The sequence below is a fragment of the Pelophylax lessonae genome (genome assembly GCF_965119305.1).
Source record: "Pelophylax lessonae genome assembly, chromosome: 1".
Taxonomy (NCBI): Eukaryota; Metazoa; Chordata; class Amphibia; order Anura; family Ranidae; genus Pelophylax; species Pelophylax lessonae.
The window spans coordinates 226416932-226442346 of record NC_138768.1 but is presented as its reverse complement, the minus strand read 5'-3'; the positions used below and the strand labels follow the sequence as shown (position 1 = coordinate 226442346).

At 50.4% G+C, this 25415-nt stretch overlaps 1 protein-coding gene across 1 annotated transcript in view; it reads right to left on the bottom strand.

Moving 5' to 3' along the window:
• Nucleotides 1-1214: 1214 nt before the first annotated feature.
• Nucleotides 1215-25415, bottom strand: part of PPP1CC (protein phosphatase 1 catalytic subunit gamma) — a 66362-nt gene continuing 42161 nt past the window's right edge. Inside the window, exons 6-7 of the mRNA XM_082244188.1 lie at nt 4120-4254; nt 1215-1462 (exon numbers count right to left, since the gene is read on the bottom strand). Coding sequence (XP_082100314.1) covers nt 1373-1462; nt 4120-4254 — 225 coding nt within the window. The 3' untranslated portion in view covers nt 1215-1372. The remainder of the gene's footprint in view (nt 1463-4119; nt 4255-25415) is intronic.

The window sequence follows — 25415 nt, the reverse complement described above, 5'->3', positions numbered from 1 at the left end:
TTATTTTATTCCCTAGGGTCTCTGCTAAAAAATATATAATGTTTGGGGGTTCTGTGTAATTCTAGCAAAAAAAAAAAAAAAAAAAAGATAATTTTTTCATGTAGGACCAGAGTGCCAGAAATCACACGCTATTGAAGTGGTTAATTTGAGATAACGTTACCCAGGGAGCTCTGTATGAAAGTGCTTTATTCAACATTAATGCCAAAGGAACAAACCAGTGCATTTGTCTCCACCCCCCCCCCCAGAAGGATTTAAAACCCAGTATTAAGTCTTGAGTACCAAGTACCAATCATAACTAGAAAGCATCAACCTAGTTACCCAAACAGTAGGTACAACCAAATAGATGTTGTAAGATTGAGAAATAAAGCTGGTCATAACACAAAAGTCTCCGCTAGTTAATATTCAGGTACACTTTCCATACCCTGGACGACAAGCAACAGACTTGCTTCATAGGCCAGTGACAAGGAGCAAATAAATATACTGTACGTATGGCTCAAACAAGTTTCTTTATTAGGAAATAAAAAAAAGGCTGGTAAACATTTAAAGTGACAACTTTGGCATGTCCCAATTCTGGTATCTTGTTAGTGGTAATTATGCCTCTCAGGACAAAAACAATATGTATATGTAATGCCATAAGGAAGTGCATTGGTATGTCTAGATAAGCATTCTTCCTTTATCAATTACCATGCAAACACTATAGACGCAAATCCAACTTCATTGCTGTGGAAGACATGAGCAATACACCAATACAGATGCAAGTTTCAGGAAGTGGAACACCAACAGGTAAAATAATGGCTTTAATTTCAGTTAAAGAATACAGTACAGAAAAAAATGTGCTTTACTTAAATGTACATCAAACCAGTGATGCTGGTAAAGTCGAGGGGGGATATTTTGAATATTGATAATAGCTATACATTTGTGGACCTGATGATAAAAAGAAAATCTCAAAAAAAAAAAAAGTTCACAGTGGTTTGTATTAACAGGATGCAAATTATAGCTGTGACATTCCTAGTCTGACCAGCCCGTGAGTGCCATCTTTAAGTACTAAAAGTAGTAAACAAGCATTTACAAATAATGTGAATTGTACAAAGCTACATGAATAAGATAAAGATTGGAGTGTACAGTAACACTGGCATAAAAAAGGAAACCATATTGAAGCGACAGAATAAAAGTTTGAATTTCAGATAAAAGGAAAGAACAGAAACTAGTAAGCATTGTAGCAAATACATTTCTTTAAATGGAAAAAAAAAAAATTAAAAAAATGAGCCACCAACATCTAGATGGATGAACGGACAAGTACAAGTTACACAATTTAAAATAAAAAAAAAGTGATTATATACTATAATACAAGTCCAAGCAGGCCAAGAGACCCTCATTTTTTCGCCTGTTTTGTGATCATGCCTCGTGGTGGTGTTACTGGTCGGCTTGCATTGGGTTTCTTTTTCTCTGCAGGTTTTAAAATCTGAGGGGGAAAAAAAAAAAAAAAAAAAAAAAAAAAAAAAAAAAGGTTAAACAGGTTACGTTAACCATTCCCTGTAAAAGAGGGACATTCGCACCATTTAACCACTGAACAAGCTAACCCATTGTGCAAAAAGTAAACAAAGACCGGAGTCATGTCAAATGCATTCCTATCACTTTTCAATGAGTTTCCAATAAAGTCTTACAAAGTAATGGGTGAGTGGTCATTATGCAAGATTACACAAAAACAGCAGGCACAAGAAAAGTGTGACTAATAAAGAGGTTGCAAACCCTTACATATTGCTCACTGAAGTGACAAGCCTCAGGTGATACAAATGTAGCACTGCCCCTTGAGGGCTGCTGGATTGTTCACCTTGGGATCCCCCTAGGTTACAGATAGCAACTGCAGCATGCACAATTAAACTCTTTACGCTCTGGCTCAGTCAATGAACAGTCCAAGGGATGTCGTTTGTGGTTTTATTCAAATTAGGGATGGGAGAAGGGAAAAGTGGGATACTCCCAACTTGAACTATTCACAGTAGATAAGGACTCCTGTCTGAAGATGCAGCCAGGCTGCCGATTCACCTTGCCACTTAACTAAACCCCTATAATCTACATAGATGAATTTGGGGTTAAGCCTCTAACACACATTTGCAAATGTGTAAGCTGCAAGGCCCCTTATGGCACTAACAATCAGGGATGAGGATCGTGGCTATCACAGCCATTGGATTGTATTTACTTGTGATTTTGCAATATACACTGAAGGCCAGTCAGATGGGGCAGGTTGGGGGAGGCTTGGGCTATCTCCATGCCCACCTGTCCCTCATCTATCCATTAGCTAGCATGTGCTCCCACTGTGGAGACCCTTATAAATGAGTAGTTTTAGGACTGCAAGTAATAGAGGGTGACGTGAAGAGGCCTTTCAGCTTACACATGCGTTTAATGTAGGTTAAAAACAGGGGTTTAGTTAACACACATTTGCAGACAGGTTGATTCGATTTGTTAGACTGGTCGGTGAGTATGGTTTACTTGGGGTCGGTTGTTCTCACACCTCATTTAAAGTCCCACTCTTTTTTCCTTTATTTAAGCCTCTATGTAGATTGACATGTTAGGATGAATTATCTACATGATACACACCTAGTACCCCTTTTCACTCCCATCTGCTGGCACCCGTCCACTGACTGTTCTACACTGGGGGTGGCCCCCCTCAGGTCAAGCCCCTATACACAATCCCCTGTACTCAAAACTGTTCGAGGGTCTCCAGTGTCTACACCTCCAGTCAGCTCTCATGGACCTCTGTTCAGCTTCCCCAGGCCGACTGCCTGTGACTGCGTGCCACTGCTACAGAGGAGGCGGCAGCTGCCACCCTCCCTCCGGGACTCTGCTCACCAGCCAAAGACCCCGCAGCACAATTGCTCCTGGCTTTTAGACCACACCCCACAATGCACTGAGACAGTCTGTGCCAATCACTAGGGCTGTATCAAAGCCTGTGTACCCATTAGTCAGATTTCCACCACCGTCCAACATTGGACCAGTGGACCAGTGTGAAACACTCCCTGGACCAGATGAATCACAAACTGATTCACACCCAACTCCTGCTCTCTGGTAGGCAGAAAGCAATATAGATTTGCTTGCTGCTCCTGATAAGCAGAGCCAAAAACTATACTCTCTCAATAGCACCTACTAAAGATGAAAAATCCTACATAAGTTGATCTTTATTTTCGAAAGCTGTAGAAAAACTGGTCCAAAGGCCATGTCTAAGCTACACAGAATGTTCACTCCCTCATCTAACAATGATTTAGGTAATTATGGTTTTAGAGTGGTCATTCCCTGGCTGGTTTATTAGACTTCCCTCAGATGACTCCATGTACTCGTCACCCCCACATTGTGATAGCAATAAAGTGAACTGTAAAACTAAAAAAAAAAAAAAAAAAAAAAAAAAAGACTGCCATCTAAAGAGTTGCATCTGCACTAAATTTCTGGAAAACTTGTGTTTGATAAATAAGTTGCACAAATAGTGTGGTCCAAAACAGCAACAGCCTCCATTTTATTCCACAGGGCCTATGCTGTCAGAAGATGTTTGGGGCTTCTGGGCAATTTTCTTAGCGAAAAAAAAAGTTCCAGATCTGTTCACCCTGTGGTTCTAGCCAACCCCTAACCTGCTATAAGACAGCCATATGGCCCAGTGGCAAAAGCATGTCATACAGGGATGCATTTCCAAGCATAATAAGATTAAGGTATGACTTCTACACCCATTTGTTTCACTACACGTGCATGGAGCTCTAGACTGGACTGAGATTTGACGTTTGACATCTTCTGCATTAACAGTTTCATATCCCTATATAAAAGCTCCGAACCTCCTTTGCATGTGTGCACTTCATGGAGAGGAAAAAAAAAAAAAAAAAAATTCCTTTTAGATAGACACAATAGAAGTAGACTTGCTAAAACTGGAGCACTCAGAATCTGGTGCAACTGCATGGCAGCCAATCTAACTCCAGCTTGTTCAATTAAGCTTTGACAAAAAAAAAAAAAAAAGGAAAACCTGGACGAGAGTTTGCAGTCTCCAGTTTTATTATATCCATTCCCCCCCCCCCCAGATGTATCCATGTGTGCAGCCCAAGAAGAGAAATTCTTTTGGCAGAAAATTGGTTTATCACATACCTGGAAGGAGCACATTAACGTTTCATCTACACTCATCATTGCTCCTGCATTGTCAAACTCTCCACAGTAGTTTGGAGCGGAGAAAAGCGTTACCAACTGCCGTTTGGCAAAAAATTCATATCCATCTTCAACTACCTATAACAGAAAACATTTTACAAAAGATCAGAGAAAAGAAACAGCAAAATCAGCAAACAATCAAGAATTATCCTTTAACCTACTAAGAAACTGATCAGACAATATAGATGGGGGGGTAGGTTGGGCAAGCAAAAAACACACAACAACTTGTCCCTCATTGCAATATAGTTTAAACAGACACATTGAATATTTTTAGTCAATGGTCAAGTACCGCTTTAAAAATTCACAATAAAGGGGGGGCGTGGCCGGGATGAGAGTTTGAGCGGACGTGCGGCTGCAGAGCTCCGTGGTCATCCTTTCGTTTTAGGGCTATTCTGTCCTCACTAGTTGGCTGGCTGGCCTGCCCTACTCCCCTGGATTGTCCTGGTCCCGCTACCATGTCGACAAAGCCGAAGGGTAAGCTGTCCAAGGACCCGAAGCCTCAGTGCCCGGGAAAAGGACGGGTCACGTGTCCTCCCGGCACCATCTTGCCAGTCTCCAGTAACATCCAGGCAGGCCGCTGTTCCGGGGCCTCGGCGGGGATGTCTTCCTCCCCTGGCTCGCAGACGCCGGAGCGGAGCTCTCCTGCACCTGCAGAAGTGGCGGCGATCACTGCGCCCATCCTCGCGGCCATTGAAGGCTGCAAAGCATCCCTCATGCTCCGCATCGACAGTGTGGCCTCCGAATGCACTCTGATACGCCACGATCTGGACAAGATCAGGGGCAGGATGACGGAGGCAGAAGACCGGATAGGTGAGGTGGAGGACAGTCAGGGATCCCATTCGGCCCAACTAGCGGACCTGCAGGCATTGGTCGAGCGCTCACCAACAAAGTGGACGATGCTGAGAACAGGCAGCGCCGCAATAACGTCCGCGTGGTGGGCTTGCCGGAGGGTGCGGAAGGTGACCACCCTGAAACGTTTGCCGAGGGCTTCTTCAAATCCCTGCTACACCTGCATAACCTTCCAGCCACCTATGTGGTTGAAAGGGCACACCGGGTGCCCACTGGCAAGCGCCCCTCGGGGGCCCCCCCCCAGACCGTTCCTGGTCCGGATGCTGAATTACCGGGACATGATCCTTGCTGCGGCTAGGAAGCAAGAGGAGCTGCCCTACGAGAACACCAGGGTGATGTTATTCCCAGACTTCTCGGCTGAGGTACAGAAACGCCGCAGATCCTTTAATGTGAGACGTCGCCTGAGGGAGAGGAACATCAAGTACAGTATGTTGTATCCCAGTCGGCTGAGAGTGGCCCATCAGGGCACGTTGCAATTTTTTGAGACCCCTCCAGATGCCAGTGATTGGATCGACACCTTGGGTGCTGCTGCCTGATTGTTACGGACTCCCGGTGTCCCCTTCGGCTGTATGCTGTCCTGGATTTCGTAAGTGGATTTCTGCACTGACTCCTGCCCTGTTTGCCCCTTTTACTACCACTCCTGCTCTCCTTTTGCTCCTATTCTGCCTCCCCTGGATGTGTTTCTCAGACTCCTGAGCCCTTGAACCTCCTTCCTCACGGAAGATGCTTACCCTACATCCTCCTTTAGCCCTTATGTCCCCTTTGCTCACCACGGAGTTCGGGTGGACTGTACTGTTTTTTTCTCTTTTTTCCCCTCCGTTTTATTTTTGCTTCTTTTTTGTTTTTTGGAAGGCTCCCTGAACTGTGCTACCCGCTGGCCCTGTTGGCGGTGGCGGTCTGTCGGTGCCTAACCGTTTTTTTTTCTCAGTTTTGGGTTCCGGGGTACAGTAGGGTAAACACTGTTTGGGGTGTTGTGCTCTCCCTCCAGGAGAGCTTACTTTGTTTGTGTTTTTGTTAGGTGCATGGGTTTACTCAGTCTTGCTGCTCCCCAGGAGGAAGTACCTATGAGTGATTCTTCTGGGGTGTTCATTCTTGTAACCTTCCAAGATGGCATCACGTAAACCACCTACCTTGTCCGTGCTATCCTGGAACGTACGGGGTCTCAATTCCAAATTTAAGCGGGCATTGCTCTTTCAGTATGTGCAGCGTTACAGCCCCTCCACACCTGGTGGGCAGCAAGCTCCTGTCTCTTAAAAAACCGTGGGTGCAGAGGTCCTTCCACGCCTCCTACTCTACATATGCAAGTGGTGTTTCCATACTGATTCACAAGTCTTTGCCCTGTGTGGTGGAGGCGGTACACACTGACCCCTCCGGTAGATATGTTGTACTGGTGCTATGTGCCAGCAGAGGTATGTAGTGGCGGGCATTTACGTGCCCCCACCGTTCAAGGCCGAGGTCCTGTATACCGTCCTGGAGAGGGTCTCCAATTACTGTCCTGCCAAGCTGCTTCTCCTGGGGGACTTCAACACCATCCTCTCTCTGGACCTTGATAGGCCCATGCCTCCCAAGGCCTTTTCCTGGGACCTTCTTCATTGGGCCTCGGCCGCCGGGCTACAGGAGGTTTGGCGCTGGAAACACCCCCAGGAGAAGGTTTACTCCTGCTTCTCTGCTACCCACAAAACGTCCTCCAGGATAGACTATGGCTTCGCCAACCCGCACATGTTGTCTGATGTGGAGGATGTCTCCTATCTCCCCAGTGGCTTGTCAGACCATAGTCCCCTGCAGGTCGTCATCCGCTCGGGATGTGATCGCAGTAGTGCCATGTGGCGCCTTGGTGCCCAGTGGGTGGACCAGCCTGAGACTGTGGCTCAGACCCCGTCTGATCAGAGACTATTGGAATACTAATGCAGGTACGTCCTCTCCCGGACTGGTGTGGGACGCTTTTAAAAGGCGGTTACTAGAGGTCACTATATTTCGGCTATTAAAGCCGTCCGAGTTCAACAGGCGGCTGCGGTGTCTGTCTTGGAGGCGGCTTCTGGCCGCTATATTCGGGACCCCTCGGCCGCTAACTTCGAGGAGATGCAGGCGAGCAAGAGGGACTTACACATCTACACCTGACTGAGGTCACCAGGCTGTCCATGTACCAATCTAAAAGGTTTTTTGAACACGGAGATCGGAACGGGAAACTGTTGGCAGTTATGTCACATCACGATGCCCCCCTCACCCTGGTTCCGGAGCTCACTTCTCCTGCTGGGGAGACGATCACCTCCCCGGAGGGGATCTTGGGGCTCTTTGGGGACTTCTACTCCCAATTATATGCTATCTTGCCCGCTGACCTCCGGCCGGAGGATCTGCAACAGCTCCTGGATCCGGTTGCCCTGGGTTGGTTGTCGGATGCTGAGCGCTCCGACTTGGTTCGGCCGGTCACGGCGGAGGAGGTGGAGATTGTGATACGCTCTATCCCTGGAGGCAAGGCCCCTGGCCCGGATGGGCTACCCATTGAATTTTACAAAAAACACACGCCGGTGTGCTGGCCCCCCTTTTAGCGGCGCTATATAATGACTGCCTGGAGGTGGGCTCCCTGCCGCCCTCTATGGCGGAGGCCCACATTATCCTGATCCCTAAACCCCCGAAAGACCCAAAACTGTGCTTCCTACCGCCTGATAGCCCTACTCAATAATGACCTCAAGATTCTCACCAAAATCCTTGCCTCCAGACTCCGCCCCATCCTCCCCTCCGTGATCGACCAGGATCAGACGGGGTTTATGGCCAACAGATCCACGGACGTATCCACGGACGTCAATTTGCGTAGGCTTTTTACTAATTTGCAAACTCAGCATTTGAACTCCGGTACGAGGGTGGTCGCCTCCTTAGATATAGAGAAGGCTTTTGATTCCGTGGAATGGCTTCCTGTGGGAGGTCCTCAGAAGAATGGGGTTCCCCCTGTTATTTATACGGTGGTTGCAAACCATATACAAGTCTCCAAGGGCGGCCATTCGGTTTGGGGGCAGACTATCCCCCTTGTTCATGTTGTCCAGAGGCACACGGCAGGGCTGTCCTCTTTCTCCGGCCCTTTTCGCCATGGCCATGGAGCCCTTGGCCGAGGCGCTCCGGACCTCGCCGGAGGTTCAGGGGCTTCGGGTGGCGTGGTTGGAGGAGAGGGTGGCACTGTACGCGGACGACCTCCTGTTTTTGCAAGATGCGGGTCCCTCCCTCCGGGGGGCTCTGGACATCCTGGACGGTTTCTCCAGGGTGACGGGCCTGAGGGCGAATTGGTCAAAGTCCCAATTGCTTGCGATTGATGGGTCGGCCAAGAGTGCTGCCCCATCGGATCTCTCGCTACAGTGGGTCGACAGTTTCATGTATTTGGGGGTGCGGGTGTCTAAAGATCCCACAAAGTTTATATCCCTTAATCTAGACCAGGTGATGAGAGATGTTCGGGCCAGGCTGAAGGCATGGGAGAACCTTCCCCTCTCCTTATTGGGCAGAGTGAATCTGGTAAAAATGAAGATCCTCCCTAAATTGACCTACCTCTTGCCACTCGCTCCAATGGATCCCCAAATCCTTCACCAATTTGAATAAAAACTCTTGTGGGGCTCTCGCCCCCCCCCCCCGTTACAAGTTATAGGGGGGGGGGGGGGGGACTAGCCTTCCCGGACTGCCATAAATATTTTTTGGCCTCCCAGTTGGTTTCCGCGGTATGGTGGCTGTCTCCTGATGCCTCCAACTCCGCAGTGGTGACGGAGGCGGCGGTGTTGGGGGTCAATGAAAGCGCTGTCGCATCTGCTGTTCCGGGGCCCTAAGGCTACGTATCCTTTGACTTCGTCCATGCGAACGACCCTCAGGGCCTGGCGTCAGGGCCTGGCGTTAGAGGCTTACCCGAACACCGCGGTCTCCCCCAAAGCACCACTGTGAATCAACCCTACTCTGCCCCACTTGTACTCCCTCCCTGACCCAGCGGCCTGAACCAAATTTGGCATAAAGGTAATTTCTGATCTGTCCTCGGACCTCTCCCTACGTTTGATCATCTTTGTGATTTTCACAGGGTTCCCCCGTCCCACCTATTCCGATATTTCCAGTTGTCCCATGCTTTCAGGGCCCAGTTCCCGCAGGGGGGGGGGGGGTGTGGGGTGGTGCAGTCGGATCTGGAGCGGGTTCTTCGGTTTGACTGCTCCGCCTCGGTCCTGCACGCCCATCTCCTTTGGGTGTTCTCTCCAGAGCTCTCGGGTCTCAGAGATCGGTGGACTCGGGATGTCCCGGACATGGACGCGGAGGACTGGCAGCAGGTGTGGGACTCCCCCTTTAAGATCCTGGTCTCTCTTAGGGACCGTATGGTGCAGTATAAGATCACCCACCAGGCGTACCTCACTCCTCATCGCCTAAATAAGATGCATGAGTCCCACTCCCCGGAGTGTTGGCGGTGCGGCCACACGCCTGGGGACTTCACATTTTCTGGACCTGCCCGGATCCGTCTGATTACTGGTCGCAGGTCTATGCGGCTGCAAACGGAGTGTTGCAGGTTTCAATAGACCCCTCGCCCAAAACAGCCCTATTGGGCCTCCTAGATCTATTTCCTAGGGTGGCGGACCGCACCCTCATGGGTCTTTTTTTTCGCCAGGAAAAACAGTGCTTCATTGGAGACAGCGGTCCCCTCCCCCGCTTCAGCAGTGGAGGGCACTGGTAGACTCTGATACCGCTGTACAAGGACACGAACTTTCACAGGGGATGCCCCAAGAAACATGACAGGGTTTGGGCCAAATGGTTGGCAGACTCCTCCATACCGCTGCTTGCCTCCTGTCTGGGTGGGAGTGGCCCAGGGGTTCCTTAACCTCTGTCTGGGGGCCGGCCGAGAGGCGGCCGGGTTGCACTACTTTTCTTATGATGTACACCGCTTGATGCTGTATTTGATGCCAAAATGATTATGCCCCTGTGCGGGCTCACTTTTCCCCTTTTTTGTTTCTATATGCTTGCCTTAACAATGACCATGTGTTGCAAGACTGCTATGTGAACCTTTTTGCACCTATTGTTTGTGTTGCATTTCTGTTTGAAATAAAAAGATTTTTTTTTTTGAAAAACCTACTAACAAGGTTATACTGAACAGCTTTGTGCAACCCCAGACAGCTTTGTGCAACCCCAGACCTCCTGTGGGGTTCCCCTGATCTTGTCTCCCGTTTCTACTCCCATAGCAAGCGTTTGCTATGGGGGCAGACGTGCAGATCCCAAGCTGATCTGTCAAGACAAACCCCTTCACACCGAGGAGTGAATAAAACTGAATTTTTGTAAAATCTTACGGTAAAAGAGTCCGACAGTCGCCGCCCACTCATACAGTCTTCACCCAATGGGGTATTGACTTCACCCAATGGGGTATTGACTTCACCCAATGGGGTATTGACTTCACCCAATGGGGTATTGACTTCACCCAATGGGGTATTGACTTCACCCAATGGGGTATTGACTTCACCCAATGGGGTATTGACTTCACCCAATGGGGTATTGACTTCACCCAATGGGGTATTGACTTCACCCAATGGGGTATTGACTTATCTCCACAGGAGTAACTAGGCATAAGATTTGTTAAAAAACAAAGCATCTACATAGACACACCCATGGGGGCTGTCCCACTGGTCCAATACCCCCCTGCAATCAGCCATCCCAACTCGGTTTGTCTTCTGCCTAGTAGAGTAAGATGGGCTTCCCTGTGCTGGGGCTACAGTCTTAGCCTTCTATTTTATTTTATTTACTGCAAATGTGTTATTTTTTTCTTTGCACTACTAGCTGTTTATTTTGTCAGCGTTTGTCGGATCTTTAGATGAAGACTGCGTTTGCAGAGCTGGGAGTCGGACTGGTCGTCCTGGTTTTCCAGGACAGAGGGCCTGATGGAATCCCAGCCCGCCATCGAGCGTTTAGCTTAGACACCTATGGGGGCTGTCCCACTGGTCCAATACCCCCCTGCAATCAGCCATCCCAACTCAGTTTGGTAGCAAGCAGTTAAGTGTATAAGAACCCCAATAGAGGGGCGGGGGCGGCGACTGTCGGAGGACTCAAGGAATTTTTACAAAAATTCTGTATTCTTACGTCCTCCCGACAGTCGCCGCCCACTCATACAGTCTTCACCAATGGGAATATCCCAAAGCAGTGTAGACATGGGGGGGGGGGCGGCGGCAACGCAACCGTCAGAAAGGCAACACAGTACCCACAACAGAGAAAGGAACCTTACGTGAACAGAAAGGTAACCCTCTGGGTAACAAAAAAAGGCTCAACAGGAGCAACAACCCAGGAAAGCAAATAACCAAGGGGGTAAACAACCCCAACAGCCAGGGACCCAAAATAAAACCAGGGTTCCCTTACGGTACAGCCGCACAGAGAACTTTGCGGCCAAAGGAGGCATCCGCCGATGCCAGAACATCAATTTTGTAAAGGTGTGTACTGACGACAAAGGCGCAGCCTTACACACCTGGGCCACCGAAGCCTGATGTCGGAAAGCCCAGGAAGCACTCACCACTCTAGTGGAGTGCGCCTTGACAGGGAACGGAGGTACCCGTTCCTTGAACGAATAGGTCTGTACAATTGTCTGTCTGATCCATTTTGAAATGGTCACCGCAGCCATACCCTTCCAAGGTCCCTCAGGAAGGACAAAGAATCAGATTTCCGAAAGGATTCAGTCGACGACAGGTAAACCCTGATCGCCCTAACATCCAAGGAATGCAAAGCAACCTCCTTAGGATGCTTAGGCTTCGCACAGAGCGAAGGCAAAACAATGTCCTCATTAAGGTGAAAATCAGAAACCACCTTTGGAAGAAAGGACGGGTTAGGTCGCAAGACCACCTTATCCCTATGAACCACCAGGTAAGGGGAGCTGCAAGACAAGGCCGCCAACTCGACACTCTGCGAGCAGAAGTGATTGCCACAAGAAAGAAAGGCAACCTTTCTAGACAGCAGAGGGAACGAGATTTTCCTGATGTTTTCAACAGGGAACGTTGCAATACGGACAGGGCCAAGTTCAAGTCCCATGGAGGTAAGGGCTCCCTACGAGGGACCAAGTGACGCACACCTTGAATGAAGGTGCGAATCAAAGAATCAGATGCCACGGGTGTTGGAAAAGGACTGCCAGTGCAGATACTAGGCCCTTAATCGTGACCAACGCAAGGCGCTGGTCCACACCAGTCTGAAGGAAAGCCAGCACTCTCGCCACCGAGTATGAACGAGGAGAGAAGCCCCTGGACTCACACGGCAAAAATACGCTTTCCATGTACGGTAATAAATCTTACCAGATGCTTTTCTGGCCTTAAAGTAGGAATGACCCCTGTCCCTCAGGACCTGGCTTTCAACTGCCATGCCGTTAAAGCCAACAACTAAAGCAGGATGGAAGATCGGTCCCTGAGACAGCAGATCTCGCATTGGCAGCCGCCATAGAGGCTCAACGGCCAGGTGAACGATGTCCGCGTACCAGGACCGGCGTGGCCAGTCCAGCGCCACCAGAATCACCAATATTGGTTCCGAGGCCAACCTGCAAAGGAACCTGGACAACTGAATCGGAGGAAAGGCATACAGATGATACTGATGCCAAGGCACTAACAACGCATCCGAGGCGTCTGCCAGAGGATCACACGTTCCTTGCCACGAATCACACGTTCCTTGCCACGAACCTTTCCACCTTGTGGTTTAGCCGAGACACGAACAGATCCACATCCAGGGATCCCCATTTCGCACACAGCATTTGAAACACCTCCAGGTGCAGGGACTATTCCCCCTGGTCCAGGGTCTGGCAGCCCAGGTAAATCGGCCTGCCAATTCTTTACACCTGGAATGTGAACTGCCGATATTGCCAGGACACGAGTCTCGGCCCAAGACAGAATACTGGTCACTTCCTGGGCCACCCGGGCACTCTTGGTGCCCCCTTGGTGATTGATGTAGGCCACTGCAGTGGCATTGTCAGTCTGCACCCGTACAGGGTGGCCCTGAAGACAGTCCAACCAATGGAGTAGGCACAGCCTGATCACTCAATTCCAATACATTTATGGGGAGGGAGGATTCCTCCACCGACCAAGTGCCCTAGGCAGACAGGTTGCCCAGGACTCCAGCCCAACAGGCTGGCATCGGTGGTAAGTACTGTCCACAGCAACGGCCGGAAGGATTTTCCGTCCGCCACCGCCGGGGACTGAAACCACCACAGAAGATCCACTCTGGTTTGGCGACAGACACTCTCAGATCCAAGGACTGCTGGAGTCTGTCCCATCTGTTCAGGATCTCCGCTTGGAGAGACCTTGTGTGAACTGTGCGAACGGTATCGCCTCGAAGGCTGACACCATCAACCCCAGGGCCCGCATACAGGTCCTGAGTGAGGATTCGTTGTCCCGGAGGGCTCTGACCTCATTCTGTAGGGTCCAGAGCTTGTCCTCCGGCAGAACCACCTTTGCTTGAGCAGAGTCCAGAACCATTCCCAAATATAGGAGACAAACCGAAGGAGACAAAGTCGACTTCTGTACGATGGTCCATCCGAACTCCTGAAGCGTCTGCACCGTAGTGGACAGATCGCGCAGCAGGCTCTGGCTGGCACTCAACCGTAACAGATCGTCCAGATATTCCAAGACCGCAATGCCCTGAGCCCGCAACAGGCCCAGAACTGGAGCCAGCACTTTGGTAAACACCCTTGGAGCCGAAGCGAGACCGAAAGGTAACGCCACAAACTGATAGTGTTCCTCCGTGATGGCGAATCGGAGGTACCTCTGAGGACCCTCGAAAATGGGGATGTGCAGATACGCATCCTTCAGGTCAATAGAGGCCAGGAACTCGCCTGGACTCAGAGAGGCTACCACCGAGCGGAGCGATTCCATGCGGAAGATTTGAGGAAAAGAATCTGTCCGCCGGCCACGAAAGGAATTCGATCTTGTAACCCGATCAAATGATTTCCTGAAGCCATCTGTCCGGAATTCGGAGCAGCCAAGGTTGGAGGAAACCAGGCAAACGTCCCCCCACCCCTGAAACTGGTGAGGGCATCCCATCAGGCAGAGGCGGACTGGGCCGGCGCACCAGCCTGGCCGGATTTTGGCTTGCACGAAAGGACCCCTGATTTGGTTTAAAGGAGGGGCCCCGCTTACCGCTGAAAAACTTGCCTTTAGGATTCTGGGGCAGCAGAGGGCTCTTGCCCCCAGTGACCCCTTTAACCAATTCATCCAGGGATTCCCCAAACAGGCAAGACCCCGCGCATAGGAAATGTCAGCCACCGTTTTCTCTTGAAGTCTGGTCAGCCGACCAGCTCTTTAACCATATCAGGCGACGGTTCATCACCGTGACACTGGACAGGCACGCAGCTAATGGGGCCTCATTCAAGGCCGCATCACACATATACATGACTCCTTGATGGATCTGGTCCACCATCGCCACGGTAGTAGGAGGAGCGGAATCAGCCACGAGGGTGCGTTTTAACACTTGGTCCAGTCCGCCACAGCCTGAGCCGCTATGACAAGAGGCGAAAAAATTGATTTTTGTAAAATCTTACCGTAAAATCCTTTTCTCTTAAGCTCATTGACAGACGTAGTCCTCGTTGATTAACAACAACTCGGGTTATGCTGCCCTCTACAGGAGTAGGACTAGACAGGAACGAAAACGTTCTGGCCACACCCTAGGGGCAGTCCCAGAGGGTATATCCTCTCACTTCCTGCTACAGCAAATAAGTTATGTCACAAAGCAGTGTTTAGAGAATTTAACCCAACCCAACTCAAAACAGAGGGGCGGGTACTACGTCTGTCAATGAGCTTAAGAGAAAAGGTTTTTACGGTAAGATTTTACAAAAATCAATTTTTCTGTCGCTCATTGACAGACGTAGTCCTCGTTGATTAATAACTCGGGACGTCCCAAAGCAGTACCACAAATGAGGGGTGGGATGACAGAAATCAAAATCCAGAAGGCCCAACCGGAGCCAACCAGAAGCATCAAGGACTCATCGAGCACAAAGATGAGACCTAAGTGAAACACCCAACAAACCCTTGAGGTAGACCAACAGTCTCCTCAGATTGCGGCCTGCAGAATCTTGTGGCCAAAAGAGGCATCTGACGATGCCATAACATCAACTTTATAAAATGTTGTAAAGGTAGAGAACCGACGATCAAGTCATCGCCTCGAAAACCTGGATCGCTGACGCCTGATGGCGGAAGACCCAGGAGACACTAGGTGCCCGAGTAGAGTGCGCCTTAACAGGGAACGGAGGATTCCGACCCTTAATAGAATAAGCCTGTACCACCGTCTGACTGATCCATCTAGATATGGTCGCGGCAGACACAGGCAACCCCCTTCAAGGGCTATCCGTGATCACAAAAAGTGAGTCCGTCTTACGAAAACAAGTTCGTAGTAGTCAAGTGCATCCTTCTGAACCCCATCCAAGGAGTGTAATGCAACTCCCAAGGATGGCTAGTCTTAGGACACGGGGAAGGTAACAATATTTTTATTCAGATGAAAACTCTGAAAACCACTTTAGGAAGGAAGGATGGATTCGGAAGAAGAACCACCTTATCCCTATGAACCACCAGAAATGGGGGAACGACAAGATAATGCGGCCAGTTCTGACACCCTGCGTGCAGAAGTAATGGCCACCAAGAAGGCCACCTTCTGGGATAATGTAAGCAAGGGAATCTCCCTAATATCTTCAAAGAGAAGTTTCTGAAGAACTGACAACACTAAATTAAGATCCCAGGCGGTAAGGGTGCACGCACTGGCGGAGCCAGATGTCGCACCCCTTGGATGAAATTCCGCACCAAGGAATGATTAGCCAAAGGTTTCTGAAAGAAGATTGCCAACGCTGAAACCTGACCCTTGATAGTGCTCAAGGACAATTTCTGCTCAACCCCTTGTTGCAGAAAGACCAAGATTCGGATCACCGAATAGGTATGTGGGGGGAAATCCAAGAGATTCACACCACGCAAATATAAGACTTCCATGTGTTGGAAGTCGCTTTCCTTGCTTTAACTAGAGGTAGGAATAACTGAAGCGGACACTCCCTTGTCCTTCAGTACCTGGGTCTCAATGGCCAGGCCATTAAGCCAGCTATTGTAAAGCAAGATGGAAGATCGGTCCCTGAGACCGCAAATCCTCCCTGAGAGGAAGTCTCCAAGGAGCGTCCGCGACTAGCCTCACCAAGTCGGCGTACCAGGCTCGACGAGGTCAGTCCGGAATTTCCAGAATAACTGGAATTCCCTCCACCTCTATCCTGCGAAGAAGTAACTTGAGAGGATGGAAGGCATGCCGTAGCTGATACTGCCCCCACGGGGCGATCAGCGTTTCTGCTGTGTCCGCTAGAAGATCGCGGGTGCGAGCTACAAACCTCCGCACCTTCCTGTTGAGCCAAGGTGCCAACAGATCCACATCCGGGGTGCCCCAATGAAGGGACAGCTAGTGAGATACCTCTGGATGAAGAGGCCATACCCCTTGATCCAGAATCGGACGGCTGAAATAATCTGCCTGCCGATTTCCCACCCCCGGAGTGAACAATGCGGGGAGATCCGGAACAAACCGTTCCGTCCAACGAAAGATGCTAGTCGTTTCGATGGCCACCAGGACATTCTAAGTGCCCCTTTGACATAAGTCACGACCGTGGCATAGTGCGATTGGATCCGAATCGGGCTGCTCGGTCCAGTAAATCAGACAAAATCTGATCGCTCTCAGTATCCAGGTTACCAATAGGGTATCGGAACTATCGGAAGGAATGACTTCCCCTGGTTGAGCATCGGAGGCTCCCTGGTCCGCTCGCCCACCCGGATCAGATTGTCCAGGAAATCGGAATTCTGATTCCATAAGAAAAGAATCTTTCAGGAGAATTCGGGTATGAGACTGGGTATACGGTACTGCCTCTAAGAAGGCCACCATCCGTCCCAGCCAATTGACGGACAGCAACATCCGAATCGTTGACTGAACCTTCTGGAGTTTCTCCGCAAGGCCCAGGATGTATCCAACCTTAGGCCCAGATAGTTCAGTCTCCTGGTGGGAACCAGGGATGTGGGAAAGCGAAGAAAAAACGCTGATGTCCTGCGATGATGGGGATATAAAGATAGGCATCCTAAATGTCTATGGACGTCAGGAATCCCCCTGATGCAGGGAGGCCACCACTGTTCGGATGGACTCCATTTTTCCCCCCAAGTCCACAAATTGGACGCACCTTGCCCTCTTTCCTGGGCATTGTGAACAGGTTTGAATAGAACCCCTGAAACCGTTAAATGTTCGCAGGGAAGAATCGCACCGGTGGAAGTGATTGAAACTCGATCCTGTATCCTGACCGTATGACCTCGCGAACCCCTTAGTCTGGGGTTCCGGCAAGCCATGGATCCGGAAACCGGTGAAGACGTCCCCCACTACAGAGATGGGTAGGGGCGCATCAGGCTGTATTTTTCAGGCTTGGCTGAGCCGGACTTTTTGTTTAGCCGACCAGCACCCTTTGAAACCCCTCTAAAGGGGCTTTGGAGGGTTTCGCCTTATCGCCCGCCCTCGCGGAACGAACAACTCCTTATGAGCAGAAAGGGAAGGTCCTCGTTGGCTACGAGGTCCTCTTTAATCTAACAGTCTGTGGCAAGACAGCAGGTGGTACAGTCTATCCTTTGAAGAGGGATTCCTCAAAACGGATAGCGCCTAGCCATGAGTTGGGAAATAACAGGGGTTCGTTTCAAAACGACCCCATTTGGGTAAAGGAAAATCCTTCGCCCTTTTGGTAGGCTAACAAGTACCAAAAAGGAATTTCAGTCTCAGCTACCTCTGCCGGTATAACCTCAAGACCAAAGGTTTCCCGGACGGACACGACTAATGCATCCACCACTCTTGTGCTATGGCGGAGGCAGAAACGTTCTCACTGCTGAGGAGACATTACCTGAGACAACAGCCCCATAAGAGGGACCTGCAGCTGCATTGACCAGCTCTGAATCCGTATCTGAAGTATCAGATAAATAGGGGTAGGCGGGGGTCGCTTCTTGACCCCCGTCCCTGACAGGCCACCTCCACCCGGGATACCAAAGACTCCAAAACTGCCGATAATGCATTAAAAACAAGTGGGGTACTGGAGGGTCCTGCGGCCACCTTGAGGGGATCAGGTGGGGATACATATGCGGCAGGGTCAATGATTATACAAGACACTTGCCAGCGACAAAAAAATGACAAAGTAAAAAACGTATTTTTTTTTTTGTGTCCCCCAGTCGCAACAGCGCCCTTCAGTGTTACCTGCCTTTTTGGACCCCACAGAGAGAGAGAGAGAGAGAGAGAGAGAGAGAGAGAGAGAGAGAGAGAGAGAGAGAGAGAGAGAGAGAGAGAGAGAGAGACCCCAAGGCTCATCCCTGATGCACAGAAGTTTATCAGCTTGCTCAGTGCTGTCCTGTTACAGACAGGAAGTCTTTGGCCCTATTTCCTGGGTAAAGGAGGCGGCTCCGCCCCTTAACACGCCTACCGGCGCCTCCCCCTGGCTCCATGAGGTGTTTGGTCACCTCAAACATGGCCGCCCCCATGTTGGAGACACGAGGCTACGCCAATATGGCGGCCTCGTGTGCTCTACAAGAAAATGGCGGCGGCCTGTTAGGATAGCGGCGGCTTAGCAGCGGCCTGCTGTATACGGCCTAGCGGCCTGTGGGAGTGCATCGCCCCCCCAAACTTCACCCTGGATGGTGATCAGCCTGGCCGGCGGTACCGGACTCTGGTGGGCCGCATGCGGTCCGTGCCTGCCCTTGCTGGAGGAATGCGATCTGGACTGCAGTTATACATATACATCGCCCTGTGAACACCTGACAGGTAGGATACCTTATGCTACCACAGTAATATTCTAGTACTGCCACTGACTTCAGTCATCTTTACAGTTTTGAAATGACATTAGATTGTCAGCTCCCAAACCAAGCCTCCTGGTTACTTGTTCACAAAAATCACACTCAAATAGGGGGATCTGTGACATGTTATAGGATAGAGGGGAGACCCATCCTTACCATTTCAGAGAGGGGCCCGCGTTCACCACAAAACCCGTGAGGGGGAAAAGGGGGAACATACTACTCACCATACCGGAACCAGGCGGGCGCCAACTCCTGACAGTACCCCTCTCCACCGGGGTGGGAGGGCTGTCGACCAATACGGACGCCGTGACTTATTGTCATTGGCGTTTCAGCGAGACGTTTAACTCGCAGGGTCAGTCCCCGTCCAGTGGGACTATGTCGCGGCCGACCCAGCGCGGAGCTATGGCCTGCACACGCTCGTAGGCTGAACTGGGGTGACCACTGGATCTCAACATCCAGCCCGTCGCCCAGTTCCAGCTTTCTTGCTTGGAGATCTCACAGGAACACTGGAGAAAAAAAAGCTGTCTAAAAATCTTCTAAGAAAAAAATCCTGCCAGGACCGAAGATCCCAGCAAGGTATCTAGGTCCTTACTCCTAACTAGACAGAAAAAACTGATTTGCTGTAGCAGGAAGTGAGAGGATATACCCTCTGGGACTGCCCCTAGGGTGTGGCCAGAACGTTTTCTTTCCTGTCTAGTCCTACTCCTGTAGAGGGCAGCATAACCCGAGTTATTAATCGAGGACTACGTCTCAATGAGCGACAGAGAAATGGGCTTTAGCAGGGAACCCGCCACCATGTAGGCATGGCGGGCAAGGGATTCCATTCTATCCATAGGATCCCTAAAAACCGGAGAATCCTCGGTGGGTACTAGAGTGGCCTTGTTCAATCTGGCCACAGTGTGATCCACCTGAGGGGCCACACACCAGCGCGAATCCATAGGAGATGCAAAGGGATAAAGGAGTTGAAACCTTTCTGGCACCACAAAGGTGTGTTTTAAATGACACCATTGATCATTCACAGTAGCGTGAAACTCAGCGGGGCAAGGGAACACCTGCACCGCCTTGCGGGTCCTGTGTGTGCCAAAAGAGGACAAAATGCACGGAGGATTGGGCTCATCCTCTAAATGTGTTTCTTTAATGGCAAGAATCAGCACATCCATAGCTGCGTGGTCCTCGGCTGTCCCAAGGGGGGGGGGGGGGGGGGGAATCATCCACCCCTGCAACCTCCGCCTCCCACTCAGACTGAGAAGATTGAGACCCCTAAAGGGGTACGGCACCTTTGGCAACCATATCAGATTCAGAATCAGAAAAGGACAAACAAGGCCTTTTCCTGGCAGCACGTTCAGACATCAGAATCTCCACTTTGGACACCAAAGTCACCACTGCAGCAGACAAAGTAGACAGAGGATTCAGAGGAACCTGAATCCCCCCCACCAGGGCTGTGGGAAATTTGCTGTCCCCTTTAAGCGCGCCGTGGACCCCCGCAGCACACCGCTACAAAGACTGAACACAGACCCTCAATCAGGATAACTGATAGCCAGAAGGATTGCACAAGTAAAGACAGCAGACAGACCCCCACAAGTGTTACCACCGCAGCCAAACTCTCCAGAGTAAAAAGTGGTGTCACCACAGGAGGCTGAACTGAGGCTGCAGGCTAAGGAAAAATGGTTGCCAATAGAAAGTAATAAGAGGATTTGGTAAAATGGCCGCCGACACGTGCTCGGAACGAACGTTTTTGCCACACACACAAAGATGGCGCCGCGAGGCGCCAAAAAACACCACATACAATGCTGTATAAGCGCCCATAGTGAAGCCAGACATGCTGCCCACACCTAAAATGGCAGACCGGCGGTTTTGAACCCCGCAGCGGTCGCCACACGTGTCTGTACCTCCAAAAAGCACCCTAAAGTGACAGGAGAGGGACCCCAACAAACCCACACAGCGCACAGGCTGAGAGAAAACCCCCGCAGGGACCGGGATCAGGGAGCCCAAAAATGCACAGACATGAGGGGATATCACAGACACAGGAGTGCCAGCCCCAGACAGAGGCCCCACACAGAATGTACTTACCTGTACCGACGGCGGGTAGTGCCTCTCGACGGGAAACCACCCACCCTCAGATGGCAGGGGTGCAGTCAGCCAAAAAACGCAGGACGCTAGCAGAGCACTGAGAACCATGGATGAGACGTCCAGGCGAGGTAGCCACCTCGCAGGCTGCATTCCTGAGGACAGGGATGGGTAGTTTACGAGGCCATGGCGAACGTATAGCCTGCTAAACGCTCGATGGCGGGCTGGGATTCCATCAGGCCCTCTGTCCTGGAAAACCAGGAGGACCAGTCCGACTCCCAGCTCCGCAAACGCAGTCTTCATCTAAAGATCCGACCAACGCTGACAAAATAAACAGCTAGTAGTGCAAAGAAAAAAAATAGCACATTTGCAGTAAATAAAATAGAAGGCTAAGACTGTAGCCCCAGCACAGGGAAGCCCATCTTACTCCTTAACTAGGCAGAAGACAAACCGAGTTGGGATGGCTGATTGCAGGGGGGTATTGGACCAGTGGGACAGCCCCCATGGGTGTGTCTATGTAGATGCTTTGTTTTTTAACAAGTCTTATGCCTAGTTACTCCTGTGGAGATGAAGTCAATACCCCATTGGTGAAGACTGTATGAGTGGGCGGCGACTGTCGGAGGACATAAGAGAAAACTGGATTTTTGACTTACCGTAAAATCTTTTTCTCTGAAATTCATTGACAGCAGCTCCATATCTTGACCATTGGGTTATGCTGCCCCCTACAGGAGTAGGACACTAGGCAGGAAAAAGCTTTACCACACTTATGGGGTAGTCCCTGCAGGCATACACCCACTCTCTGCTATAGCCCTCAGTTGTTGCAAGAAATGTTTAGAAGCAAAAAACCCCATCCCACTCAGAGGGGCGGGAGCTGCGTCTGTCAATGAACTTTGGAGAAAAGGCTTTTACGGCAAGTCAAAAATCCAGTTCTTCATTGACAAGACGCAGTTTCATATCTTGACCATTGGGATGTCCCAAAGCAGTATTTGCATGAGGGGTGGGGAGAAAAAAAAAAAACAAAAAACCTACACCCTGAGAGAAAAATGTTTTTTAGACAGCAGTCTACAAAACCTTGTGGCCAAAAGAGGCATTCCTAAGATGCCAACACATCTATTTGTAGAATTTTGTGAACGTGTGCACTGAGAGTTGCCGCCTTGCAAACTTGCAGCACTGGACGCCTTATGCCGAAAACTCCAGGAAGCACTCAGCGCCTTAGTAGAATGCACCTTCACAGGGAAAGGAGGAACCTGACCCCTTCAGCGAATAAGTCTAGACTACCGTCTGATCCATCTGGATATGGTTGCAGCAGACGCAGCCAACCCTTTACGAGATCCTTCGGCAAGGACAAAATCGAACATCTGATTTTCTGAACAAGTCAGTAGCTGCCAGGTAAACCAATTGCCTGCACCACAGCCAAAGAACGCAATGCTTGGGCTTAGAACAAAGTGAAGGCAGCACAATGTCCACAAATGAAAATCAGAAACCACCTTAGGAAGAAACGACTGGATTAGGTCGAAGTACCACTTTATCTCTGTGGACCACCACATGAGGCAAGCGGCAGGACACTGCCAATTTAGATACTCTGCGGGCAGAAGTAATAGCCACCAAAGAGGCAACCGTCTGAGAAAATTTGGGAGATTCCTCTACTTGCCTTGTCTCAAAGGGAGGTTTTTGAGAAAAACCAAAATTCCAATTCCCACAGAGGTAGCGGGCGATTGCGTCGGGGGAGCCATATTGCGAAACCCCTGAATAACGTGCGAATCAGGGCATGCGTAGCTAAAGGGCGTTGGAAAAAACAGAGCCGACACTTGGCCTTTGATAGTGACCAAAGCCAACTGCTGTTCAACAACTTTAGAAGAAGTCCAAACCGTAGCCACCGAGAACAAGTGAGGGTGCACCTTCAATGATTCACACTATGAAATGTACGATTTTCACGTACGATGATAGATCTTCCTGGAAGTACTTACTGGCCTTTAGAGTAGGAATCACTGAAGTCAGAAAGACCGCCATCCTTCAATACCTGGCTTTCAAACAGCCACGCCGTTAAAGCCAGCGACTAAAGCAGGATGGAAGATCAGGCCTTGAGACAGCAGATCTTCCCTCGGAGGAAGTCTCCAGGGAGCATCGGCAACCAACCTCACCAGGTCTGCATACAAAGACCAGCGAGGCCAGTCTGGGGCCACCAGAATGACTGGAATCCCTTCCACTTCCAGCCTGCGAAGAAGCCTCGGCAGAAGTTTTAGCGGAGGGAATGCATAAATCAGCTGATACTGACTCCAAGGAGCCGCCAGTTAAGCCCCGTACACACGTACCGATCGTCGTCATACAAACGTCGGCGGACGAAAGATCTGCCGATTGTACGCTTGTTAGTATGGTGCCTCCGACAGCTGTCTGCGCACATTCTGCGGACAAGAGTTTTTCTTGCAAACATGAAAATTTTTGTATGCCGACACCAGAACGGACGATTGTTCGCCAGTCAGTACAGAATTCTGCCGACAGACTGCAGATTTGCAAGACTGGGCATGCTCAGAAAAGAAAAAACACAGGGAAAGTTAACCATTACATGACATCACTTCTGCAGTCAGCTGAAGTCGGCGGACAACATTCTTGTGCTGTCTTTGTACTTTTCAACAGACATCGACATCCCGGGGAGAAAAGACGAACGTTGTAGGACGACGATCGGTACGTGTGTACGGGCTTTAGTCTATGGTGTCGGCTAGAGGATCCCGAGACCTGGCTACGAACCTCTGAACCCTCTTGTTGAGCTGAGAAGCAAACAGGTCGACGTTGGGTATCCCCCACCGGACACAAAGGAGATGAAACACTCCTGGGTGTAGGGACAACTCCCCCTGATTAAACACCTGACTCAGGTAATCCTCCCGCCAGTTCTCCACACCTGGGACGTGCACAGCAGAGAGGGCTGGAACAAACTTTTCTGCCCAATCCAGGATCTCAGCCACCTCCCAGGCCGCCAAGACACTCGGTGCCCCCACGATAATTGATGCAAGCCGTGGCATTGCAAGATTGTTTGGTCTGGAATAAATCTGACAGATGATTATCCAGTGGCTCAGGCAAGCTTTATCACTCTGAGCTCCAAAATATTTTATCAGAAGTTTGGACTCTTCTACTGTCTAGGACCCCTGGGCGCAGAACTTCCCCAGCACTCCTCCCTAGCCTGACAGGCTGGCGTCTGTGGTTACCACCGTCCAGTACAACGGAAGGAAGGACTTACTCTGGCATACTAAACGAGGGAAGCCACCTAGCAGAGCGGTCAGTTGTGACTCAAAGCATCCTAGGACTTTGGATCTTTGTTCCATTAGGCGAGAATCTCGTGTGGAACTGATCAGCTCAGTCAGGTACTTCGGACAGCCCGACATGGTGCCCGGACAGCCGCGGCCTCAATTTTTGGCCCGATCCAGCCATGTGAGGGGCAGACCCACTGAAGAAACATCTGAATCCCCCTCAAGCCTATAACCACATCCGAGCCCGGAGCCCAAAATACATCCCAGGAACTTGCTCAAAGACCACCCGTGTGCGATCCGGACAGCCCGGTAAGCTACAACCGCATTCATCCCCCTCACTGGAGCAAGTGACAAAGCCAGCACCTACCTAACTCCTGGAGGGGGAGGCGTGGGGATAGGCTAGGGTGAAAAGACCTCCGTGACTGTTAGAAGGGCTGGGCAAAGCACCACCTTATCCTTGTGAATCACCAGATAAGGTGGATGGGATAACGCCGCCAGTTCAGACACTGTGCGCAGAGGTGATAGCCGCCAAGAAGGCCACCTTCTGGGACAGCGTAAGCAGGGAAATCTAAATATTTTCAAAGGGAGGCTTTTGTAGAGCTGAAAGCACCAATTTAAGATCCCAAGGCGGCAACGTAGCCCACACTGGGAGGACCAAAATGTCAGACACCCTGAAGAAAAAAGGTACGCACTAGGGAGAGAGTGTGGCCAAAGGTGGTTGGAAAAAGACCGCCAAAGCCGACACTTTACCCTTGATGGTACTCAAGGCTAATTTCTGTCCCACCTCTGTTGAAGGAGCGAGGACGAACCCCGAGAGGCTCACCATGCAATGTACGTCTTCCACGTACGATGGTAGGTCTTCCTAGAAGTAGATTTCAACAGTGTATCCTTCAGCACCTGGCGTTCAGCCAAGCCATCAAAGCCAGCGATTAAAGCAGGATTGGAAGATCGGTCCTTGGGACCGCAGATCCTCTCCGAAAGGAAGCTTCCAAGGAACATCAGCAACCAGCCCTACCAAGCCCAGCGAGGCCAGTCCAGAGCCACCAAGATGACTGGAATTCCCTTCTGCATAGATCCCGCATAGAAGTCTGGGCAGTAGCTTTAGAGGGAAGGCATAAATCAGCCGATACTGACCCCACAAACCTCTGTACCTTTGTTGAGATGCCAATAGATCCACACCAGGGTTGGTCAGAATCTCCCTTTGCAGGGAACACATATGGAACTGTGCAAGCAGAACCACCTCAAAGACAGACACCATCAGGCCCAGCATCCACATGAAAGTACGGAGGGA